At 38.5% G+C, this 25,773-nt stretch overlaps 1 protein-coding gene and 1 pseudogene across 6 annotated transcripts in view; both read left to right on the plus strand.

The window, feature by feature from the left end:
• ECPAS (Ecm29 proteasome adaptor and scaffold) overlaps positions 1–24,668 on the plus strand; it is a 102,985-nt gene extending 78,317 nt beyond the window's left edge. For all 5 annotated transcript variants that reach the window (XM_082469104.1, XM_082469102.1, XM_082469101.1 and 2 more), the window contains 19 exons: positions 1,974–2,053; positions 2,648–2,753; positions 3,520–3,567; positions 4,402–4,523; positions 6,098–6,248; positions 8,158–8,223; positions 9,436–9,525; positions 10,616–10,682; positions 11,279–11,370; positions 11,450–11,516; positions 11,749–11,940; positions 12,554–12,762; positions 13,629–13,672; positions 13,769–13,961; positions 15,516–15,654; positions 17,583–17,688; positions 17,968–18,056; positions 19,984–20,055; positions 21,504–24,668. In XM_082469104.1, coding sequence (XP_082325230.1) covers positions 1,974–2,053; positions 2,648–2,753; positions 3,520–3,567; positions 4,402–4,523; positions 6,098–6,248; positions 8,158–8,223; positions 9,436–9,525; positions 10,616–10,682; positions 11,279–11,370; positions 11,450–11,516; positions 11,749–11,940; positions 12,554–12,762; positions 13,629–13,672; positions 13,769–13,961; positions 15,516–15,654; positions 17,583–17,688; positions 17,968–18,056; positions 19,984–20,055; positions 21,504–21,643 — 2,073 coding nt within the window. In that variant the 3' untranslated portion in view covers positions 21,644–24,668. The remainder of the gene's footprint in view (positions 1–1,973; positions 2,054–2,647; positions 2,754–3,519; positions 3,568–4,401; positions 4,524–6,097; positions 6,249–8,157; positions 8,224–9,435; positions 9,526–10,615; positions 10,683–11,278; positions 11,371–11,449; positions 11,517–11,748; positions 11,941–12,553; positions 12,763–13,628; positions 13,673–13,768; positions 13,962–15,515; positions 15,655–17,582; positions 17,689–17,967; positions 18,057–19,983; positions 20,056–21,503) is intronic.
• LOC309664342 (small ribosomal subunit protein eS25 pseudogene) lies at positions 24,615–25,550 on the plus strand (annotated as a pseudogene). The gene is made up of 2 exons: positions 24,615–24,636; positions 25,035–25,550. The product of its transcript is annotated as a small ribosomal subunit protein eS25 pseudogene (transcript).
• The last annotated feature ends 223 nt before the right edge of the window (positions 25,551–25,773 follow it).

The following is a 25,773-nucleotide window of genomic DNA, read 5'->3' on the forward strand; positions in this document are numbered from 1 at the left end:
TCTCATCTGGCTGCTTCTCATATTCTCCTTCACTGTTAGATACAAGGATTTCTCCGGGCTTGCCTCTGAGTACCGTTTACTCTCTCCACTTTCTGTTTTTAGATGAGCTCATCAGTTCCAGGGCTTATGTGTCATCTTGATTGTGATGGTTCCCAATCTTTACTTCTGGCCCAGGCACGACTTGTGCTCCTGACTTGTCTATCTCACTGCCTGCTTGACATTGTCACTTGGATGTTGTTTCGAGATACCTTAGACTTAATATGTCCAGAACAGGACTTAAAAAAACAAACTTCCCCCTCTCTTCTCCTCGGCGTTCATTCACTTACCCCAGCTGAGAAACTGGGCATCATCCTTGATTATTGTCTGTCTCACCCTCACCCTCAATTGAATCCAGTAGCAAATTCTGTTGATTGTACTTCCAAAATATTTCTCCCTCCCTCCTTCCCTCCCTCCCTCCCTCCTTCCCTCCCTCCCTTCCTTCCCTTCTTCCCTCCTTCCTTTCTTTCTCTCTCTCTTTCTCTCTCTGTTTCTCTCTTTCCTTCTCTCTCTCTCTTTTTCTCGTTCTTTCTTTCTTCCTCCCTTCCTCCCTTCCTTCCACTGTGTGGCTTGCAGGATCTCAGTTCCCTGACCAGGGATCAAAGCCGGGCCCACAGCAGTGAAAGCGCTGCATCTTAACCACTGGATCTCCAGGGAATTCCCTCCAAAGTACTTCTTGAATCTATTCTCTTTTTTCCTAATTCTTCCCTGATGAACAGGTTGTCATCTTTCTCTTCTGTTTGCCTTCTTTCATTTAATTACCAATAGTAAAAGTGATTTTTAAAAACGCAAATTGGATTGCATTTTGGGTTAAAATCCTTTGGTGGCTTCCTAGTTCACTTTAAATAAACCCCATGACCCTTACTGTGTCTTTCCATGCCTGAGCATGATGCAGTCCTTTCCTCTGTCTCCAGTCTGAAGCTGGTAGGCACTGGAGGGTTCCACCTTGAGGGTTCGGTGAGTTCTGTTTGCTCTAGGAGAGTACTTGGTACCACTGGGTCAGCTGAGACCTAATAGGTCGAGTTCAGGGCCCAGGCTTAGGCTCTCAAGATGTGAGTGTCATCTCTGTGTGAGTGGAAGGTGAAGCCACAGATGTGGATGAGATCACTATGGAGACTGTCTAGAGACATGGACATAGAAAGACATCAGTTTCTTAAATCTTAGGTGAGTTATTTCCTCCCTGTCTTGGTTTTCTTAAATGTAAGTGAGGATAACAAAACCTCTCCTACCTACAAGAGTAAAAGTGGAAAAGCCATAAGTTTTGAAGTTCTTTGGATTAGCATAAAAAGTGAATCTACTATCGGTGTGTAGTTATTACCAAATGGATAAGTGTATATCAAAACTAAAGAGGCTTAAAAGATTAAATTCGTCTTCATTCTGAACAATCAAATGCTTCTTTATGTGCCAGACGTGGTGCAGGGTACCAGGGAGGCAAAGACAAGTGAGACACTGTCCCTGCCCTCGAGGTCTCAGTGTGAAGGGGCAGGACAGTTACTGTGCTGTCTGATACAATGCGCTTAAGAAGGTGCCGTGGGAACATAGGGCAGAGTAGGCCAGTCCTGTCTGCGAAGGTGATGCCTGATTTGAATCTTGGACAAGCAGTAGATGGAAGAGGTAGAGGTAGTGTGTGCTAGGGAGTGGAGGTGAGACAGGACATATAAGAACTTGGGCGCGAGATGGTCCCAGGAGGGCTTCGTATCCACGCCTGGGTGATTGGACTTTATTCTCACGCACTGAGGAAAATAAGAGGATCACGTTTGCATTTCAGGATGATCAGCTGGGCAGCTTTCAGCAACTAAAGTGGGGAGAGAGTTGTGGACTGAGAAGCCTAGGGAGACACTTAGGCTGTTACGTACAGAAACACAGTGTGGTAGAGATGAATCATTTGATTATTGATGGATTTTGCATTCTCAGTTTTATCCTTTTGCTTTCATTAGGTGGATAAGTATTTGAAGGAAATTCTTCAAGATTTGGTTAAGAATCTAACCAGCAGTATGTGGCGAGTTCGAGAATCCAGGTACCATTTTTGGAAATATAAGACTAGTCAAATAAAACTGAATTTTTTTTCCCTTCAAATTTCCAGGTTTTATACTTTGTGCAAAAGGAATAAGTTAAAACCACTAAAAAGCATATTTCTGGTTGGGTTAGACAGTTAATGATATTTAAGCTCTAGTCAGTGGTTTTCCTAAGTTGTATTAGTTTTTGTAAGTATGAAATAACAGAAGTAGATCACTGTTAAATTAGACATCAAGATACATTTATATACTCTCATGACTTTGTAGGGTAGCATTTATTTATACATATATAATTTATGTTTATTCAGTGCCTGCTATGTGCTTGGCAGTGTGCTAGGCCCTGGAGGTATATTGGTAAGTAAAAAATGATGTATCATCTTAAAGAGATTGTATTATAGTTTTTGATGAGTGTACATGCCATATGCCTGTGTTATATTTGAGGCACCAAGAAGGGAGTAGTTATTGCCGTCGTGGGGTCAGGGGGGTTAAGACTAGAAATATAGGCAGAATCCATATTCTTGTTTGATATGAATGTTTCATAGTAAAAGATTGAGCTTTCTAGATCATATATTTGAAAGCAAATTGTTTATTTTCAGCTGTTTAGCTCTGAATGATTTATTGAGAGGAAGACCCCTAGATGACATCATTGATAAACTTCCAGAAATTTGGGAAACTCTCTTTAGAGTACAAGATGATATAAAGGTACTATATACATAAATCTGCATTTATTTATAGAATAGCATAAATTGGAATTGTTAAAATATGTATGTTACATCTTTCAAAATTCAATATCCAGACAATTTTTTTAAAAGACCAGAATTTTCCTCCAAAGTTTCAGTTTTGATGTGTCTGTGAAGTGGCAAGTTTAGGTATCTTTAGATCTAAATTTAATTAATTTAAAAAACAAAAAAGGGTAACTACTGCCTGATTTTCTTTTAGTAGAGATCTTGTGATGCTGTTGATGAGGAACAAATAACAGTTTAGAAATAATCCAAAATAACTACTTAGATCAGCTTCGTAAGTTGGATCAGTCATTCCCAAATAACGTGAGCAGTTTCTCTTTTGCCTCGGCAGTCTAAATTTTAGATTTTTCCATCTTACCATTAAAATTAGGCACTTCAGTTTTTTGCTTTATTCGTCAGAGATTTTTTTTAAGTCTTTCAGACTCTTCACATAGATCTCTATACATTTGCCTTTATAATACATTTAGTTTCTAAACTGTTATACTTAATATCCATATTTTTGTAAAGTCAAAATAGGTTATATCTAATTTAAAAAATAGTAGTATGGCATGGTAGTATGTTCCTTGACGGGCAAAGAGCCTAGTGAAACACCATTTTTTACCTGGTAATGAAAGGAGGATTTTTCACCAATTTGTGTAGATTTGGAGGCAGTTTAAATACACATTTTGGGGTAGATGAGAAGGAAACTCTGACATTGTATAATGTCATATTTTTCTCATTTTTAGGAATCTGTACGAAAAGCAGCAGAACTAGCTCTGAAAACGCTGAGCAAGGTGAAAACTCTTGTCTTATACTGGGGGGTGAAGTGGGGAAGGATTCTGTGTGACAGTGAAAATTATGACTTATTTTTTTGTCATATAAAGTGACATTTAGTTGCAGTGTAACTGGCTTCATGTTACAGCCCACTTCTTAACAATGAATGGGAAACTGGTTGCTATTACATTAGAATACTAGTATTTTTAACAAAGTGTGTCTCTGGGCTCTTTAAATGGAGAGCTCTTCTGGGCCTTTATATAAGATAGGACTTTCTCTTGACCCTGAAGTACACATTACATTTAGATCAAGCAACATCTATTCTCTTTATTATTGCTATGTTTATATGTTAATCTGCCTTTCATACTTATGACGTTGGCAGCCTTTTTGAAACTGGTTTCCCACTTGAACTTGATTTTGTGGTATATCAGGGCCTTCTAATATATTAGAAGGTTTTAAATCCAAGTGTTTCTTATTCCACATTTGTGTTCTTGACCTCTGTGTTATGCTGCCACCCAAAGTTATTGATGATGATCATGATAATAATACCTTAAGCCTTCCTCAGAGTGCTTTCTAAACATTTTCTCATTTCATCTTCAGCTGTTTCCTGTTTCACAAATTAGAAGACCAAAGCTTAGAAAGTAAAATGCATTACCAAATTTTCTGTTTAATTATTGGCAGACATAAGACTCAATCCCAGATCATGAGATCTTCTTTTTCTTTCTGTGATATCGTAGAAAGTAGAGTCACTTATCCTTTTCTATGGATATAGGAAGTAGGAAGTATTTTGTCAGATGAACACGTTATTGGGTGAGAGGTCAGTTTCACTAATTTCCATGCTCTTTGTATGTGAGGTTTGTGTGAAAATGTGTGACCCTGCCAAAGGAGCAGCTGGCCAGAGAACCATTGCTGTCCTTCTGCCCTGCCTTCTGGACAAAGGAGTGATGAGTCCTGTGACAGAAGTTCGAGCCCTCAGGTTTGAATTAGCTGATGAAATTGAATGTATTGGATTTACTTAGTTCTTAGCCACCCAGTAGAAATTGGGTTTCTTTGAATGTTAGATTCTTGAAAGAATGGAGAAATGAGTTGAGGAGAATCCAGTGGGGTGACCCAATAGCAAATGTGAGAAGTGGTGAGTCAGAACATTTTTGCAGAGACGTTCTCATGGGAGCCTTGCTTTTGTCCAGCCTTCTGCCACTCTGCCTTAACCTTGAGTAAAGTGTGTTATTTTCTTGTCATTGGCCTCTGCCCCCAGCAGGCACATCTTCCTATTCTGCTACGCCTCAGGTCCTTGGGAGCTTGCTTGTTGGTTATACGACTTAGTAATGTTTCACAGATTATTATGTTTAAAATAAACTGTTTACTGCCTGTGAAATATTCAAGAAGTACACATTTAGATATATATGTCTCTTTTAAGTTAAAATCAGCAGTGAAGGATTCTATTTTTTTTTTTTTTTTTAACTAGAGTGCTATCTGGGAACTTCATCTGTTCCATTTTTTATTTCACTCTTGAAATTAGATCAAATTAATAGTACCAACACTATTTCATGGTAACTAAATAGTTGGTATGGGAAAGCTCTTCTTAGAAGGATTCAGCTAACAAATGCAAAGGAATGATAAAATTAGGATATCACCATTTTGCTATCCTCAGTAAGATAATCCAGGTAATGATCATAAGTGGCTCCTGAGTCCACTGGTAAAGACTGACGGGGGGAGCATTATAATGGATGGTTGGTTCATGCCGACCAAACTTGAACCTGCTGTTCACTCTTTAACAGCACAAAAAAAGACAAGCATCCTGATGTGATGAGACAGGACATGTGCAGACCGCCTGTGAAAGATTCTTGTTTTAAAAAAAATTGAACTGAACTTGATTTAGCCTGCAGATCTGTATAAGCTACAGAGGAACCCGTTAAGTGACACCATCAGAATACAAATCAATAGCTTAAAAAAAAGAGGACGGAGAGAGCACTGTTGAAAAAGATTCAAGAAATGCAGTAAATTGCAATGTGTAGATGGACTCTGGATTCGATTTCAGCAAACCAACTCTTACGGACACTTGTGAAACAATCAGGAAGTTTGGATATTAGATGATATGAAAAAAATTCTTAATATTTTTTAGGTGTGAAATGGTACTTTGATTATGATAAAAAGTCCGGGTCTCTTCATGATACCTGCAGAAGTTCAGTTAGGGAATACGCTTCAAAATACTACAGTGGCAGGGGGAAAAGTATATGTGTGGTCTGTATGTATGGTGGATGCCTGAGTGAGACAGAATTGGCCAAAGGTTGCTGATTGTTGAACTGGGTGGAGAACATACAGAATTACATGTATGATTCTCTTTATACTTTCATATATGTGTGAAAATTTCTATAATAAAAAGTAAAAACAAAAACCAAAAAAAAAACAACACAGAGCTAAGACCAGGCTCTGTACCCAAGGGAGTATGTTCCTTAATGCAGTAAAGTGCAGGAGCTCCTCGTGATTAGACCTGTAGGGCTTCTTGCTTTTGTTAAAAGGACTCAGGAGTTGTGTTTTGTGTGTCTGTAGCATTAACACCCTCGTGAAGATCAGCAAAAGTGCAGGAGCCATGTTGAAACCACATGCACCAAAACTCATCCCTGCTCTGCTAGAATCCTTAAGTGTATTGGAGCCTCAAGTTCTCAATTATTTGAGTCTCCGGGCTACAGACCAAGAAAAGGTGAGTTGACAACACAGCCATATTGGTAATTATCATGAAGGGAGAGCCCTGTTAAGATACTCACCAGGCCTTCCAGGGTCCTTGTCTTTAGACAAACTCCATGACTCAGATGATACTTTCACCACTCTTGAAACACCTCAGCTTCTATAACCACATGCCGTGTTTTCTTAGGGGGTGCGGAGAGGGCTCATACACTGTTATGTGAAGTGAACGAAAAATGACACTTCCGTCCAAAAACATACATCAATACATTTATTTAGCACAGTTTTTTGTACATGTTTGTTTATTTTCTAGGGGTTGGGTCTACACCCTCAGAGTCCTTCTATGGACCATTCCTGCTCTGCAAATCAAGAGGATTTGTAGCTAGACTTTTGCATAGTCCAAATTAATTATTCTGCTTTTTAGGTATACTGTAGTTCCCTAGTCTCTGATCAGAGTTTTGTTTTGTTTTGTTTTTTTAATTACAGATGAAACATATTTATTGTGAAAAGTTAAAACAACACAGAAGAGTAGAAAGTAATCCCCTAGGAGTCCCCTCTGCTGTGGCAGCACAGTATCATTTCCTGAGGAGTACTCACTGTCAGCAGTTTCCTGGGTCTTTTTTCAGATTCTTTTGTAGTCATAGGCTGCAAAATCAAACAAACATACTAATTTTAAAATAGAATCAGACTGCGAATATTGTTCTGCAACTTGATTTTTGTTTTTAACAAAATACCATGTGTATATATATATATATCTATTTCATTCTTTTTAGTGCATGCATAGTATTCTACAGTGAGATGATTTTGAAGTTTTGTGTGAGAGGTTTTGTGGCATCAGAAGTTATGAATGTTCTGTTTTCTCCACGTCTTTGCCAACATTGAATAATATCAGTCTGATAAGCAAGAATCTCATTATTCTAATTTAGTTTCCTATTATTAGTGTCGTCCATTGTCTTTTCGTATTGTGTTAGCCATTTATAAATATTTCTTCTGTGAGTTGTATGTTTCTACTCTATGTCTGTTTTTCACTTGTTTATGTTTTTACATTTGTCTTTATTAGAACTGTCAAACTCCTGTTACATGATTGTAAAAGTTTTCTCTCAGTTCACTATTTGGTTTTTAACTTACCTAAACTATTCTGTTCTAATCACTTACTCTGTTTTCCCTTTGCCTCTGATATTGCTGTTTCTTCTCCAGTCATCATTCTTTCCTCTTTCAGCAGTAATTTTGCCTTTCCTAGGTTCTCACCTACTAGGTGTTGAGAATTAGGAAACATAAATTCTACTCCAAACTTTGCAGCCCTAGGCAAGTCACTTTTGTATGCCTAATTTTTCTCACTTATTATGTCTGGATAGTGTCAACCTCTCCTGTACCATAGTTGTTTGATTAAAATGCTATTGTATCAATAGATAGGAGGGTCCTTTATAAAGTTAAAACAATACATGTATAAAATTAAAAATCGTGTATTAGATAGAAAATTATTTAGTCTGTTTCTTTATTTAATGGAGGGAGAACCTGAGGCTCAAGAAGGCTGGATAACTTGCTCAGAGCCATACTATGTTCTTTTCTAACTGCAGTGAATTTCTAACTGTTGTCTGCATTTGTCACTTACGGTGAGATGCTGCCTCCACATATATATGGTTGAGTGTAGGACAAAAGAAATTATTTAGACTTGTGTTTGAATTTGTTGTATCTATATATTATTTTTTAAAATATTCCTTAATTTGTCAGTAAAGCCCAGTTTGTGTGGAGGTTCTTCTTTTATTTTGGCTGTGCCGTGTGCAGCTTGTGGGATCCTAGTTCCCTGACCAGGGATCGAACCCACGCCCTCAGCAGTGAAAACCGCAGAGTCCTAACCACTGGGCTGCCAGGGAATTCCCTGGAGGTTCTTCTTAATTGATTGAATGTGCTTGCATTTGTGTTCTCAGGCTGCGATGGATAGTGCCCGACTCAGTGCTGCCAAATCCTCTCCCATGATGGAAACAATCAACATGGTAAGTGCCTCACGTAATGAGAACATTTACGTTTGCTTACCTTAGAGTGTAATTGTTCAAAGTCTTCAGGTTACATTAAATGAAGTAGAGGTTTAAGGGATGAGTCAAGGCAGCTGTTGTGACTCTAGTTTTTTCTTAGTCTAGTTCTTTTTTCTTTTCCTGTATTACTAAATGGAATACTTGCCACAATACTAGATTGCATTAGTCCAGATTTGTGTTACACAGGAGAACAATATATTAAAAGGTCTGCCTATAAATCTATCTATCTGTATATCTTTTGGCCTGTCTATTTAGAAAGTTCGGATACTTGTCTCTGCCTGAGCATTGTCTCTGGGAGGACCTAGGAAGGTGTAAGCTGGAGGTGTTAGTGAAGTAGGCAGCATAAAAGGTAGGGAGAGAGAACTGAGCAATGTTGGTAGGTTGTTCAGTTAAAGGAAGGGCATTTGCAGAAAAGAGCTGCTTGGCACCAAGTTTCGAAATTCCAATGTTTCTGGAATCGTGGGTTAAGAGTCTCTAAGGTCACAAAAGCCGACTCTGCTGTGCATTCTCTGGAGTGGTTAATTGAGAGCTTGTGAGCTACTGGAAATTGTTTTGATGGGCAGATCACAGGACTAGACAAGAGAAGAAGGAATTTTTTTAGTGCTTACTGGGGAACTATTACCAAAATTTGGTCTAAGGATGTCTTTGTTGGATTATGAGGGAAAAAGAAAGTTTAAAGAAATAGGAATAGTTAGCAAACACCTTATAGATATGCTCATCAGTAATAGAATATATGTCATTACATTTTCAAAAACATAGTATAGCAAATTCAGCTAAGAAGTCAACTTTAATAAGATGGCTTGATAGGGCAGGCCCACGGAAGAAGGTCAGTTTTAATCTAGGTCTTTTACACTAAACATGGATTGTTAAAGAAGAAGTAGGCCCAGAGAGACCCTCTCTTCTTGGGTGCTCATTATTTATTTTCTCCTATATAAATCAATGTTTTTTATTATTTTTGTTTTGTTTTTAATGTTGATCCACTGATGAATGGCTTTCTTGTTTGTAGTATAATGATTTTAACATTGAAATTGGAGCAAAATCAAACCAGTGGTTTTTGCACTTCATGTCAAAACCAGTTGGGTACATAGTTGACATGGGCAGTTTTTAATTCAAGATGTGGTACTGACTTAATTATTTGCTAAGGTTAACTTTATATTTATTCTCTTCCAAAAGTGCCTGCAATATCTTGATGTGTCGGTGCTCGGTGAGCTAGTTCCTAGGTTATGTGAACTGATCAGAAGTGGTGTAGGTCTTGGAACTAAGGTAAGCAAGTGTATTTTTCACAAGAGGAATTTGCATCTTCATTAGTTTGGGCCACAAAAATAGAACAGCCGTCATGTGTGAAATTCATTTTTTTTCTTAAAACCTGACTTTATTTTATGTTAACTATTTTGTTTCTATGACTGCACTAATAACTTAAAACATGTAACTCATTCAGAATATAGAACATGTGACTTATATTCAGTAAACATTGTCATACTTTTTTAGTGGAATCATTTCTGTCCCCTGGTTGCCAGGTACATGCCCTCTGGGTCCTCGTTCATAATCAGTTATTAGTGGAAATGCTTATCCAGTTATCAAGTCATGGTTGCTTAAGGTGGTGATTAGCATTTGTCACAGAGGAATCAGCAGGTATTTAGATGGAAAAATGTCTTCCTTTCCAAGATTTTTCAAGCATCAGATCCCACGCCCTACACTTTGAAAACAAACAACTCACGTTTATTTCTCCTGACAAAATTAACATTTACTTCTATTTTAAAATTTTAGCATTTATAGATCAGGAGAAAGTTAAAAGTTGTCCGTAAGTTTACCACCCATAGGTAATTGCTGTTGATATTTCAAAATGTTTCCTTCTGGTCTCTTTCTGTGCATGTGTCTTCTACGATGTCCTCTCTGATGGCCATATACTCTCTTGTGTGGCTGAAACATCATTTATTTTAACCCATCAAGGAATACCTGATTTGTTTTCAGCTTTTTTGATACTAAACAAAGCACTGTGATGAATGGTTTTGGACACATCTGAAGCTGCTTCCTTTGGTTAAATTCCTAGAACTGGAAATGTTAGAACAAGCATGGACAAGATGACATGTTGCCCTCCCAAAAGATTGTACGAATCTCCTTCTCACTTGCAGTGTGTGAGAGCAGTGTACACTTGCCGCAAGACCTCTGCAGGAAGTCTTGAAGGAAATCTTTGTGTTAATAATTTAAAATAAGAGTTTTACTCTTTCTAGATAGAATCTTGGAGGGGCTGTAAGGCTTTGTGTATTTCTTTAAATCTTTGACTCCTAAAACAAAGGGTTTCATAGAACATTGTGACCATCAAATTTAGACCTTTGCCTTTGTAACCCTGTAGGGAGGCTGTGCCAGTGTCATTGTGTCATTAACCACTCAGTGTCCCCAGGACCTAACACCTTACTCAGGTGAGTTTGTCAAAACCACTGGGGTGATGTTTTTGTATGGCCATGTCTTGTGTGACAAGGTTTTAAAAGGAAAAACAGTGATCATTCAGACATGCTTGTGATACCGTGTACTTTTTCTTCCCTCAAACTCTCCCACTTCTACCTTTATCTCTGTTTGCAAGAGGTACAGGATGATCAAGTTTAGCAAGTTTTTACTGTTTTATAAGTGTTTATTTCTTGGTGGTATAAGGAGGTGAGAGTATCTGCTATTCTGTACTGTATAAATGGTTTATTACCATTTATATTTAATTTTACATCAGCATTTTTCTTTTCTTGAATTGGCTCCTAGATGGGGCTGATGAACTTTATGTACCTAACTGTTGTTTTTACAACTGTCCCTATAATAGTCTAGATTAATTAATTAATAACAGATTAATTTTTAATTTTATACCAGGCAAAGAGAAGCAAATGGATATACAAATGTAACATGCAAGGGTTCTAGACTTCTACGGAATAAGTCAGATATTAATTATAGGGTTAAGTTTGTTTTGGTCCTACGAACATAGCAGAGCATTTGGTCAGCCAAGTATCAGATTTTTCTTCGTTGTTTCCACTAGGTAAACTCATGAGTGCTTTGCTTAGTGGCCTGACAGATCGGAACAGTGTAATTCAGAAATCCTGTGCATTTGCCATGGGCCATTTAGTTCGGGTGAGTTGAATTTCTTACTTAGTTAAGTAAGTATGCTTTGATAATTATGAAGAACTGACCAGGATTGTTTCTCTTCCAGACGTCACGGGATAGCAGCACAGAGAAACTCCTGCAGAAACTCAATGGCTGGTATATGGAGAAAGAAGGTACCTTTTTTTTTCCTACTTAAATTATTGTTAATTTAGATGTAAACAACCTAATGAAACAATACAAATCAGGTCTTACCCTTTCTGCTTTTATGTGGTTTGCTAGGAACATTTCTGATTGATTTTACTGGTTTGTTTTGCTGTGGTACAAGCCGAGCAATGGTCTGTTTTGATCAGTTACCCTTAAACACAGTAAGTGTCATAAAGATTGTTTTTTTCTGCTTCTCTTTAGAACCCATCTACAAGACCTCTTGTGCTCTGACTATTCATGCTATTGGACGGTACAGCCCTGATGTACTGAAGAACCATGCCAAAGAAGTTCTGCCTTTGGCATTCCTAGGCATGCATGAAATTGCTGATGAGGAGAAAGCAGAAAAAGAAGAATGTAATTTATGGACTGAAGTATGGCAGGAAAATGTACCTGGTTAGTAAACAGTGCCTGTGAATTAAACCTGTTTCTTAAGAACCACAGTTGAAATTTTTAACTCATATTTTTTTATTCATAGACTTCTGTAGTTACTTTCCCGGGACCTTAACAACGTGTGTCCCATTGGGTTCTCAGCCCATTCAAATTTCCAAGTTCTCAGGTTGGCGCTCAGAGCTCTTTTCTTTCCTCCCTCATTGCTGCCCATATGAGAGAATAGAAACTGCCCAAGCGAAGCAGAGCTTTGCTTATTTCAGTTGAGAATGAGCAGTGATTTTTGTGTTGCCTTGAGTATTATTTTAGAGTAGTGCTTCTCCACTCTGCTCTTCACCTTGACACGCGTTCATGGACGAGAGCCCTCCTGCGGACATATCCAGTTCATAACGTCCTGCTGTTGTAAAGATTTCTCACACCACCACCCACTTTCTCTCCCTTTCAGAGAGTAATGTGGTGTAACCGTTGAGAATCACTGCTGTAGGCTGATGGTCACTGACTTTTATTCCAGACTTAGAAAAGAAAAATCAGTTAGTTTATATATATATATATATATTTTTTTTTTTTTTTTTTTTTTTTTTTTTTGGTCACTTAAGAGTTGCTTTTAATTTTGCTTTAGGTTCCTTTGGTGGCATTCGGTTATACCTGCAGGAGTTGATTACTATCACCCAGAAGGCTTTACAGTCTCAGTCCTGGAAAATGAAAGCCCAGGGTGCAATTGCCATGGCATCAATTGCAAAACAAACCAGCTCCCTGGTACCTCCGTATCTGGGAATGATACTGACCGCATTACTGCAAGGCCTAGCTGGACGAACATGGGCAGGAAAGGTAAAGGAACCATTCATGCCCAGTTAAATTTAAGGTATCCTTAAAGGATTATGACTTCATCTTTCATTTTTCATTTTCTTTAAAAATTAGAATGTTGTTTTGTGGGACATCAGATGGGTTGTTTTTGTAAACCAGATTTCCTGGGCAGTTGGGAAGCTTTGGGTAAACTTTGCCTGATTAAATGTGATATTTCATCAAAGTATAACCCACGTGTCCTTGAATACTGCACAGTAGTGCTGGAGGTTGATTTTTATTTATCATGTTCAGCTTTCCGAGAGAAGTCTTAAACCAAGTGGTCACCCTTTTGTCCCTGTTGACCGCACGAACAGATCAGAATTTGGGCATATGTGAAATTGAGTAGCAAGGCAAGCTGTGTCTAAACCCCGGGCTGAGGATGCCCATCTCTGGGGCCTCTGAATTAGTAAAAGTCATTTTTTATACAAGGGTGATGGTAGGTTATACATAGTGACTACTCAGTGGGGAGCGCGAGACTGTGGCCTTATATACCGTCTGGTTGACGTGGTAGAAGCCAGTAGTGGCCAGTGCGGAACTGTAGACGAAGTACGGGTCTAGGAGTCAGACACAGTTCTGATTCCATTGTTGACGCTTCTGCCTCTGTGACCTTGGGCAAGTTGGTTCTCCAGGCTTTATGAAATGGAGAGGAAGACAGTTACCCTGCTTCCGTGGTTTGGAGTAAAACTCTGTGGATGTGCTTGTTAAACAGTTAAGTGTGTCAAAGATATGGTGACTCTGGTTAATTTTTGTTGTCATAATTTTTAAAAATTTGTGAGGTAATTATAGTCATGTACAGTGTATGTAAATGACACGTTTGCCTAATAGTATTCCCTCATCTTTCAACCCTTTAGGAAGAACTGTTGAAAGCCATTGCCTGTGTGGTGACAGCTTGCAGGTAAATGTTCCTTCAGTGAAGATGCCATTTCTTAAACTGCACGTGAAAGCGGCAGCCTTTGTTAACTGTTGTGATGCTTTTGTATGGATCCTGCAGTGCAGAGCTGGAGAAGCCTGTGCCCAGTCAGCCTGGCGCCAGTGAAATCCTCCAGGCTGTTCTGAAGGAGTGTTGCAAAGAGAATCCCAAATACAAGATTGCAGCAATCAGCTGTGCAGGGGATGTCTTAAAGGCCACCAAAGAAGACAGATTCCAGGAGTTTGCTGACATTGTCATACCTCTCATCAAGAAGGTAATGATCGCCATATCCTTCCAGGTCTGGTTTATACTTAAAAAAATTAAAAAAAAAAAAAAAAAAAGGAAAAAAAGAAGGAAAAGATTTTCCTGTGTCCTGTTTGCATATTTTAGTAGGATTCGTGTAGCTGCAAATAGCAGAAAAATCCCCACATATCATGGCTTCAAACAAGGTAGACGTTAGTCTCTCACAGAAGAGTCTAGGGAGTCTGGCTCTTTGCGGCTCCCAGCTCTGCCTTCCCTGGGGTGTGGCCATTGTCTTCATGGTCCACCGTGTATCTGCATTCCAGGTGGGTGATGGCAGAGGAGATGAAGAAAGGATGAAGGATCAAAGTAGGTATGTCAGTTCTCTCTTAAGGAGAGTTCCTGGAAGCGGCTACAGGGCCCTTTCACTTCTATCCCACTGGCCAGTGCTTAGCCGGGTGGCCACACCTGGCTGCAGGTGAGGCTGGGAATAGTAGTCTTCATTCTAGGTATCCGTTTCCCCTCCATGGGAGAAGGGTGGCTGTTTTTTGTTTTTTTAAAAAACAAAAGCGGAACGATGAGTTTATTGCAAGGGTTTCATCCTGCGAGCCGGGAACCTCAGGGCCATGGGAGCGGTGCGTTCCCGAGAGCGGTGTTGGAGTGGGCGGACAGTCCCTGTCTTGCTGCTGATGAGCTTTGCCTTGAAAGCATGTGCTGCAGCCACCCCGGGCACCCCAGAGTGAAGACAGACTCTGCCACGTGCTGGGGGACTTTGATCAAAAGCAGACTTTGGTTTCATTTGGAAAATGAAGTGCTCGTTTTTAAAGGTTGGGCACTGGTTCAAAGAAAGAAGAGTATGGTTTACCTATTTACTTTTTTGTGAAACATGAAAAATTTTAAATAGCATTCTCATTCTGTTTCTTGTGTTGCTGCTAATTTGCTGTTGTAAAAAAGCTGTTTAAATAATTTCTGTTAAGAGGGAGGGGACATGGGGACATATGTATTCATGTGGCTGATTCACTTTGTTGTACAACAGAAAGTAACACAGTGTTGTGAAGCAATTATACTCCAGTAAAGATTTGTAAAAAAAAATAAAAACAGTAAGAAAAATAAATTCAAAGTAAAATAATTAACTCTCAGAAAAAAAATTTCTGTTACATACATAGTGATAGTGTATGGATTTGGGAGCCTGTTATCACCAGCGTGCTGGACAAGTCACTTCTCTGCCTGTTTCCATATCTTATTAAGAAGGAGTTTGGATTTAGATTATTACCGGGTTCTTCCTCCTTTAATTCCGTGATTCTAATGCAAGTCTTTTTTATGTTGTACTCAAAATACTACATATATGGTATTTTTTTCACCTTTTCCTACAGATTCCTTTAGAGGATTTCCGAAATTTATTGGAGAGGTGTAGTACTCCTGTTACAAAATCTTTTTACAAATAGAAAAACTCATGGTAGAGACGGTAGCATTTAATTCTTGGTTAACATTTCGTGCTCTGGTACCCTGATTGTTTTAATAGTATGCCTGTAACTTTGAAGGAAAAAAAAATTAAAGTTTGCTTTCCTTTTTTTTTGACATGTCCTAGAACTCACCTGAAAGCATTGGAGTCCAGACAACCAAAAATGAAGATGAGAATGAGAAGGAAAAGGAGCTCCAGCTGGAATCTCTGCTGGGAGCCTTTGAGGGCCTGGGCAAAGCCTGGCCCCGAAATGTGGAGACCCAACGTAAGCAGTAGAGCCTGCATTTGAAGAAGTGCTGTGGCCAGGGGTTACTTCATGACAGCAAAGGTGTTCCGTGTGACGAGTTATAGCTGCTGTTTCTTGTAGAGCCTGACTGATTAACGGCGAGAATTATCCAGTATAAATTTTACTCCTACGTTGGCAGATAATCTCATTGACTGTTAGTTTTCTAGGGCTGCTGTAACACAGTACAACAGACTGGGTGACTTCACCCAGGGAACTGCATTTTCTCACAATTCTGGAGACTAGAAGTCTGAGATCAAGGTGTCAGCAGTGTTGGTTTCTTTTGAGCCCTGTCTCCTTGGCTTGTAAATGGCCATCCATGTCTCTGTGTCCAGTACATTCTTATAAGGACACCAGTCGTCTTGGGTTAGGGCCCACCCTAATGGTCTCTTTAAAACCCTGTCTCCCAACTCAGTCACATTCTGAGGTACTTGGGGTTAGGATGTCAACATGTGAGTCTGTGGGACACAGCTCAGCCCATAACAGCCATGATACATTTTATGTAGATGGTTTGACTATAAAACGAATTCTTTTACTCTTCTTTATGGTGCTGTATTCAGAGGAATCCACAGAACTTATTAGTGAGGTCTCTTCATCTCAAAATTAATGGCCTTGTTGCCAAATCTTCAATAAGCAAATGAAATCTCTATTTCCCTGAGAAACTTGAAACTTTCTGAGAGTTTTCCAGAATTGAACATATCTTTCCAAAGGGTTAAGTAAATAAAGAGTAAACCTTTACTGTTGGATTGGGTTGTAGTTAGTAGGAGTTCGCCTTGTGTTGGTTCCTGCACGGCATCCTACATCTTAATATTCGTGAGTGTTATGAAAAGTATTGTTGACTGTGATTGGATGTTTCTAAAATCAGGCTTAAGGTTGTCTTTGAGCCTTGCCATCCTTTGTGTGAACTTCAGAAAGTATATTTGCTATGTATAGGGAGGGTTTTCCAAAAGATACAGATTTGTAAGAGGTCTTATTTCTTGGTATTGTGTTATGGACTGCAGTGGAAGTCCACTTATTTGACATCATTAGGACTACTAACTTTTGCTTGATAGGTAGAAGAAGTTAAAGTCGGGAATTATATAAAAACATGATACATACACAAAGCAGTTTTAGTATAAGGAACAGAAATGTACCTTTGCTGGATTGGTTATCATCTGGGGGAAGGGCCAGGGCCTTTGAGGATTTGGTCCACACTGGCTTCTCGTATACGTCTTACTCATAATGTATCATCTTCAGTTTCTGGTTTTGTTTCTTTATAGTGGAGAAAGAAATTACAGTCTCTTAGGAAGCAATTCAAGTGCAGAATTCTAGATTTTTTACCCTCATCCATCTTTACATTTGTGAACCGTAGTAAATTCTGCAGCATTTAAAAAATAACTCCTTTGTTGAGTTTTATACTCCTGTTTCATCACTTAGCATAATATTAATTATATAATTATAACAACAAGTGCGGTTGGCATAACAGGTTTGAATAAAGCACCGTTGACTCTTGTTAAGCCTACAACATGCAGAAGCTTGTGAGCCGCCAGAGTTCTGCTCTCTTTGGCTGTCATTCAGGGTGTTTTATGGGGAAAAGGCAGTGTGGTTTAGACTCTGTGTCAGTTCCTTAGAAAAGGATATTGCCTTGACAAAGAACACTTATGAACAGATATATAGGATTTTGGGGGGAGGGGTGTTTCTGATCAGGGAAGTTTGTGGGAATTGGGCATAAAGTCATGCTGAAGTGTTTCCGAAATGTCATGGCTTTAATTAAAGGCATTTGTTGTTTTAATTTTTCCTCTCCCCTTCTCTCTCTCTCTCCGTCTATCCCTCTCTGTCCCTGTCTCTCTCTGTCTCTCTGTCTTCCCCTCACTTGCTCTGTCTCTTGCTCCTTCACATGCTCTGTCCTCTGCCCCATTCTTTTTTTCCAGGTTGTTATCGTCAAGAGCTTTGCAAACTGATGTGTGAGCAGCTGAAACTCAGCACGTGGAAAGTGCAGCTGGGAGTCCTACAGTCAATGAATGCCTTTTTTCAGGGGTAATTTGCTTCATAGTTCAGTCATTTATTTCACCTTCCCCCACCCCTTAGCATTTTATATATAATCAGTGGATTTTTTTTTTAACATCTTTATTGGAGTATAATTGCTTTACAATGCTGTGTTAGTTTCTGCTGCAGTGGAATTCTTTTAAGTTTTAAAACTAAAAGCTAAAGTGACATCATAAAGCAATATATACAGATCGAAATTGTTTGTGCCAGAAAGGTTTTGGAATGTTTCTTAATAACTAGTATTTGTATCTTGCTTTCTGATTTGTACAGATTAATGCTTTTAGAAGAAGAACATGCAGATCCTGAGGCTCTGGCTGAAATTCTGCTTGAAACTTGTAAATCAATCACATATTCTTTAGGTGAGTGGTAAATTGACATAGATAAGGAGTGTTCATTTTAAAGCTCAAGGAGTTAAGCTTCAAACATTCCCTGCCTTGTGCTAGGAACTAAATTTATGGAACAACTACTGAACTCTCCTATTTAATATACTCAATATGTGCCCCGAAACAGGAATGTATTAATCTGGAACTGTTAATTTAGGATTTCAACACCTAGATTAGAAAAACCTTTGTGACCAGTATTTTTTAAAACCCTGTACTTGGAAATAATTTCAAACTTACAGAAAAGTTACAGTAATAATGCATGTAATTCTTGTATATCCTTTACCCAAAGTCACCTGTTAACATTTTGCACCACTTACTTTATTACTTGCACTTCTGTATACATACTTTTTCCTCAACCATTTGAAAGTATATTGCTTACATCTTGCCCCTTTCCTCCTAAATTCTTTAGTGTGCCTTCTTTTACATACCAACTTTATAGATAGTATAACATTGATGCAGTATTTTTTAACCATTCATATTCTGGGTTTTCAGTTGACTCAGTAATGTTCTTTATATAATTTTTTCCTCTCCTCCATTAAGGAATCCAGTCCGGAATCATTTAGTGAATTTAGTTGTCGTATCGTTGTAGTCTCCTTTAATCTGGAACACTTCCTCAGCCTTTCTTTGTCTTATGTGACATTGACAATTTTGAAGAAAAGCCTCCCCCTCCCCCCATTTAAAACTACAATGTTTCTCATTTGGTGTTTGTCTGATGTTTCCTTGTGATGAGATCCAGGTTATGAATTCCCAGTAGGGCTGCTCTATAAGTGATGTTATGTCCTCTCACATCAAGAGGCACACAGTGTCCACCTGCCCTCATTGGCAGCATTAATTTTGATTCCCTGGTCAAGGTACTACTCAGTTTCCTCTGCTGTATGGTTACTATTTTTCCCCCTTCTGTCTGATAAGCAGCCTGTGGAAACACACTTTAAGACCATTCAGATAACCTGCTCCTCTTCAAAGTATCTCCTTTGGACTTAACATGCATTGATGGGTTTTTCCTGAACCAGCTTTGACTAAGACGATTTTCCAACTCTAGCACTTCTTCCACATTTACCATTTGACAGTTGGCATCCTCCCATAAGCAAGGTCCCTCCCTCTCTCGAACTCTTTATTTATCTATTATCCATATTGATTCATGGATTCCTTTATTTTCCCCTTTGTTTATAATTATTTTCCTTAATTAATTTGTTGCTCAAATTATCCCAGATTTGGCCAGTGGAAGCCTCTTCAAGCTGTCTCCTGTGTCCTATTGCTGGCTCGCCACCATTCTTTTAAGCGTTTGCGTACTTCGTAGCATGACAGCCTGTTATAAGCTCATCTTTTGCTTCCTTTGTCTCGGGTCTGGTTGTGTGTTAGTTTTTTCAGTAAACAGTTTCACTGTGAACTAGATGCTGTGTCTAGAGTAGACACCAAGGAAGCATATTTCAGTTGTGATTCTTGGAGGTAGCTGCATGCTTTTGGATAAATAACTGGCAGCTGAGAAACTAGTCTTCACAGGGTTGGGTCGCAGCCAGGTGTCCCTAAGTTGGCCTTACCCCTGGGTGATGTAATGTTCTTTGGTAAAATGAAGAGGTCATGCAAACCTAAAGACCTTTCTTAGGTATCCTGTGAAGTCGACTTCTAAAATGGGTCCTTTAAATATTGCCATTTGTTGTGGAGATTGGTATATTTGGTATATTTGACAGGTTTTTTTTTTAAGTTAAGGAATGTGGACATATAGCACATTTCAAGTATTTGATGATAATTGGCTAAGGGAAGCTTACTTAGGAGCACGTGTATCTTTCCCTGAATTTATAATTTCTGAACATCTTTCTTTTGGTAACACCAACTTAATCTTAGATGTTCTGTTTGTAAGGCATATATAAAACAAATAATGTGAACTATTTGATTTTCTTCTTAGAAAATAAGACCTACTCATCTGTGAGAACAGAAGCTTTATCTGTGTTAGAATTGCTGCTTAAAAAACTTGAAGGTGAGTTCTTGATACTGCTCATTGGAGGACCGGAAAGCCAGGAGACTTTATGGCATATGTTTTTGGAATTTTTTTTATTTTCTGTTGTTGTTTTTAATAAGCATATACTCCAAAATGTAAATTAATATATTTGTACATGGAAGTGGAATATGCATAGCTAAAACCTTCCAATTTTATGAAGTGTTAAATTTGGTACTCTTTTATTTTATATACTTTTAATGCATTATGAAGCTATGGTTATCTCAATGAAGTTTTGGTTTCCATTGTGAATCTTGAGTTAATCTTGGTTAATTACAGCAAGAGGCTGCAGTGGCAGAACAGAGCTCACTATACGCATGTAAATAAACAATGACACTGAAAAGTGGAGTTAGGAGAACATTTAACAATTATCTACCCGAGTCATCAAATTTGATAGCAGTTTTCTTAATCCTATTTTTTTTTTTCTGTTTTCCTTTTTTTAAACCGTCTTGCAAAGAAGCAGATTTCGTCTAATGGTCTGTTCTATCACTGGTAAAAGAAGACTGTTAGCATTTTCTCCAGTGGTGTATCTGTTACTGATTTCAAAAGGAGGCCTCTTTTCGTTTTTCATTTTCCTCTTTTTATTATTTTAACCACGTGGATGAAGAATGGGGAATATGGAACACTTTTCTCTAGAGCATTATGTATCTGCTGTTTCTCCTTCTGTCTCTATGTTTGCTTAGCAATTCAAGCACCTCTGTCAGGGCTCCATAAAACAGGCCGTTTAGACTCAGCGATACTACACGTCTCATAATCCCTTTTTTCCTTGTTGAAGTAGAAGAGCTAGACACTTAGATATATCTCTGAATTCTCACAGTTTGCCAAATATGTATGAATATATTCTAGATGAGAAAAATGAAGCTCAACAGTGAAATAACTTGCCTGAAACCACATTGCCAGAAAGTATCAGAACCTCATAAACAAGATTTAGGATCTGATGTACTTTATGAATTTCTAATATTTTGAGTATGCCTGTAGTTCTCTGATGCTTTTCTTAAAGGAGTAATAAAGTGTCATCTGTTCGAACTGTCTTTGCAGTTATGAAATTTATTGAGGATTTTTTTTTACTGAGCATATCTTACAAAGATATATTCAGCTCAATTGCTGAAATAGCTTTTTTGTTACTGTGTGCCCTGCCTCAATACTTCCTGCTTCCCAGTTGGCTTCAGGCTCCCTTCATTCTCTTTGTCCCACCGGCTCTGGGGACAGAGGATGAAACTCCCTGATTGGCCCTCAGGTTATTGTCAGTAATTAGGTTTGGAGACAACTCTTAAACCTGTGATCATTATATACAGAACTGTTACCACAGGGTTGCTTTGCATTTATTTTGGGGATAGGATATGTGGAAGAAAAGCAGAAAGAATAGTTTTGGATTCTCTGCTTGCTTCTTCTATAAGGATTCTTTTGTTGTTCTTTCTCTTTCCATTCAGAATCTAAACAGTGGGAAAGTTTGACATCTGAATGCAGAGTGCTCCTGATTGAGTCGTTAGCAACTATGGAGACAGACAGCAGACCTGAGCTGCAGGAGAAAGCATCGTTACTGAAGAAAACACTTGAAAATCTGGAATAAATTAGAAGGGGAAGAAACAAACAAGTGCCATGTTCATTGGGGGTTGAAATGGTGGTATTCTTTGTGGGGAAAAGTAAAGATTAATCTGTAGCATGCATCATTCCTTGGCTGAAATAAAAAAAAAAATGCCTTAAATTTTGTTCCTTATTAGCTTTATTTTACTTGATGTTTTAAAAGTATCTGGGCTGAATAAGCTAAATGGAACCTTGGATATTTGAGAGGTGGTTATAGGTGAAACTGACAGAAATAGCTGTTGAAAGAGTTAAAGCTGTTATTAAAGGAATAGACAAAGTTGCAGAGGAAGCTGCATAAAAATCTTAGAACTGCATCCAAATTTTAAAAAGTTATTTCAGGAAGGGGCTGTATCAACTACTTAGTTTAACCCCCTTCTTTACACCTGAAGAAACAGGTTATGAGATGACGTAGCTTCCTTTCAGAGGCCTGTGCCGAGGCTGGAACCTGGGTGATGGATGACCTGCCCAGGACACTTTCTTTTACAACCTGCTGCTAATCAGTGCTAACCCTGGCCTACCTGAGAAACTCCCAAGATGAGATGGTACAGCAGTCCTGGCACCAGAACTAAACTGACCCATTATGTAAGCACCACTGGATTCTTGCAATTCAGAAGTTGAACATTGTCTTGTCATTTGTTTAGATGATTGGTTTTTAGAAAATGATTATCTACCAACCTTACAGGTTGAGATGGAGGGAAAATTTGGTCTCCATGTAATCGTCCTCCTTTTATAAGCAGATGAAGGTAGATTAGGACAAGATTGTTCATTTTGTCTGTTATGTATTTTGCAAAACACAAACCAACAACGAAATCGTGACTGCTTAGTTTAGACCATTTATAATCTCAAAACTGTAAAGACAAATTAAAATTTTCTACCCGCTTTTATGCTAACAGTCACGACTATGGGATAGAAAGGAAAACATTTTAATTAGCCATCTGTGAATAACCTGATACCATTCAAAGTAAATAATTGCAGCTAGGGTTTCTTCCTTTCCTTATGCTGCTCAGGCCCCTGCCTAAGGAAGGATCTAGGGTAAGGGGAAAAAACAAATTTAACATAAGTGTTTATTAAAGTAAAAGGAGAACTCTCTAGCTCACCTTGGATTCCAAGCACAAAATTGGCTTACACTCAATACTGACCCCATGCTGATAGTAACACCAGGGTGGAAACTCCGTGTTGTTATTTTTTGTGGTCTCTATTAACCAAAGTATTTAAAATTTTCTTGACTGTGACCCATAGTAAAACTTTTTTCATCATGACCCAGAACAGTGTGTGTGGGGTGGAGGGGAGGGAGGGAGGGAGGGAGAGAGAAACAAAGAATGAATATAAAATGTTTAACTGAAATAAAATGTTTTGTGAAATGGTACATACTATGTGTGATCTGCTTTGATCCCTCCCCGCCAACTCCCCACCACCGTTTTGAATGCTCTTTCAGACCCACTAAATTCATTTCCTGACTCATAAATGGGTTGTTACTCACAGTTTGAAAAACACTGCCATAGATAGTACCTAAACCTAGCTGCATATGCTATGTTCTGGGGTTGCTTCTGTTTGGAAAAGGGGTTTACAAATGAAAATTTAAGTGTTTATTACCAAAACATCCTCTTAGCTGGTACTGAATATAATTGTGAGTTTTAGTAGCATCATGAATTTTAGGTAAACTATCGTGGACTTCCATTTGAGAGTGGTGTTTGCTTGGGGGAAAAAAATCAACTCTGGGTGTTTTTCAGAAAGCTTGCGTCCTCATAGGACTTGGTGTTTTCCAGATCTGTATTTCCCCCTCCATGAAGTGCTCTCTGACTTTCATTTACAGTACCTGGGATACTCTTCCTAGGCAAGAGTGCCATGTAGGTCAGGTATTGTTGGAAGGAAGAGTGTAAGGGCAAGAATTGTGCTCTTGGCCCGTATCAAGTTTAAAACCTCATCAGATTTTATGCTTTTTAAACTTTTTGTTATTCAATATTGGGAATTTCCCATGGTGCTGAGAGAGGTGCTAAGATACTTGAACCTTAGTGCTTAGTGCTGTTGAATTAATTTGTTTTAGTTTTCTAAGCACGTTTCTAAGTTTTACACTTAACTGCCTTCATCTTGACCAGCCAAGTCATTTGTACAACTAGTAACATTAACCATGGTCTCCCAATGCAGCTTGTGTTGGTGTGCATGGGCACACATATTTATTTAAAAGAGTTAATAACTGAGAGTTTGTCATTGTGGAATGTTGATATTAGTGAACAAATGGCAAAAGGACCCGTGAACATTTATATCTTTGGCCTTCATTTCCCAAAGCTACGTGGAACAGATTTTTATTTTTTTTTTCCCTAGGAATATTCAGTGCTACTTGTCATATAGGCAACTGATTTAGAGAGTCTACTGAATTCCTTATTCCTGGAATATATTTCGTCACACTAGATAGATCGTCACAAATTTATTGATATGTGAAAAGGAGGTACCTGAAATTTGGCAATTGGAAATCAAAACAAAGTATAAAATTGTCTTTTTTGGTGATAAAGAGCAGCCATTTCTTTAATTAATGTTTGTGTCTAATTTACAATTGCCGGTGTGTCTGCCTGTAATACAGTGTACCTGCACAATAAAACTGATTGCCACCAAATCCCCATTGCTTTACCCTTCCATCTTTTACTTGTGTATTCACTAATGAGAAAAGAAAAAAAGATGTGACCTTGTTGGTCTGTGCTCTAGTAGCATTTGCACTGTGTGAACACTGTCTGCCCATTGGGGGAAGTTTCTATCTGCTGCTGCCACAATATATTCATGCTGCTTGTGAAGTACAGGGAGTTATTTTGACATTGGCACTCATTGTAATGTACAAACTGTTGTTAAATGGATGTATATGTAACAGATTTTTGTATTTTATATGCAAAGTCTTCATAGAATCCTCTGCAATATGTACTAAGCTAGCTAAGCATGTGGTAGTCTTGAAAGGAAAAATCCTTCCCATGCCCAAGAAGATATTAAGTGGTAAATAAAAGCTGCATGATCAGTTCTTTGAAGTGGTGCATTAATTTTTACTGGTTCTCTGGGAAAATAGTTAACTTCCAAGGCAGTGCCTGGTTATACTTTAAAGACCAAAAAAAGCCCTACTGCCTGCAGTATTCTGAGCTACTTCTACCAAGCAGAAATTGTTGGCTTAAGTGTCTGGGAGTTCCAAGGCAAAACACAAACAGAGACAAGGCACCTGAATAATTGCTGTTAAATGCTTGGAGAGAAGCAATCATTGAAAGATTGGAGTTTTTGATATAGGTAATCCCTGATGAACACATAGAAACAACAAGCAGATCTGCTTTTGATTAAGATTAACATACATGGCTATGCACATAAAATATCAGAGCTATAGGTACATCCTATGTTGTAAATAGCCAAACAGATTCTAGGCTGTGGCTTTTTGTCCGACATCTTAGCAAGGCGCAGTGGTAGCAGCTGCTCTCCCGGCTTCGCTGTGTCGCCCAAGAATGACAAGAAGAAGAAGGATGCTGGAAAGTCAGCCAAGAAAGACAAAGACCCAGTGAACAAATCTGGGGGCAAGGCCAAAAAGAAGAAGTGGTCCAAAGGCAAAGTTCGGGACAAGCTCAATAACCTAGTCTTGTTTGACAAAGCAACATAAGACAAACTCTAAAGAAGTACCCAACTATAAGCTTATAACTCCAGCTGCCGTCCCTGAGATACTGAAGGTTTGTGGTTCCCTGGCCAGGGCAGCCCTTCAGGAGCTCCTTAGTAAAGGACTTACTAAACTGGTTTCAAAGCACAGAGCTCAAGTAATTTACACCAGAAATACCAAGGGTGGAGATGCTCCAGCTGCTGATGAAGATGCGTGAACAGGTCCCACCAACTGTATATTTTGAAAAATAAAACTTTATTAAAAAAATTTTTTTTTAGTCTGTGGAAGTTATGCTTGAAGGGTAGAGATACCTTGCTTTTTCTCGTAGCAGCTAAAAAGCCTAAGCTGCTCCCTTTCTTCTATGCTTTTCCTCCTTTTTCCCTTCAAGCTAGTACCAGATTATTTGATTAGAATAACAATTGGTTTTTAAAAAGTGGAAAACCCACAACTAGAAATATGAAAATCACTAAAGGAAAAATCTTATTGGTAAAGGCAAATAT

This window comes from Balaenoptera physalus, assembly GCF_965194825.1.
Source record: "Balaenoptera physalus genome assembly, chromosome: 7".
In the NCBI taxonomy this organism is placed as follows: Eukaryota; Metazoa; Chordata; class Mammalia; order Artiodactyla; family Balaenopteridae; genus Balaenoptera; species Balaenoptera physalus.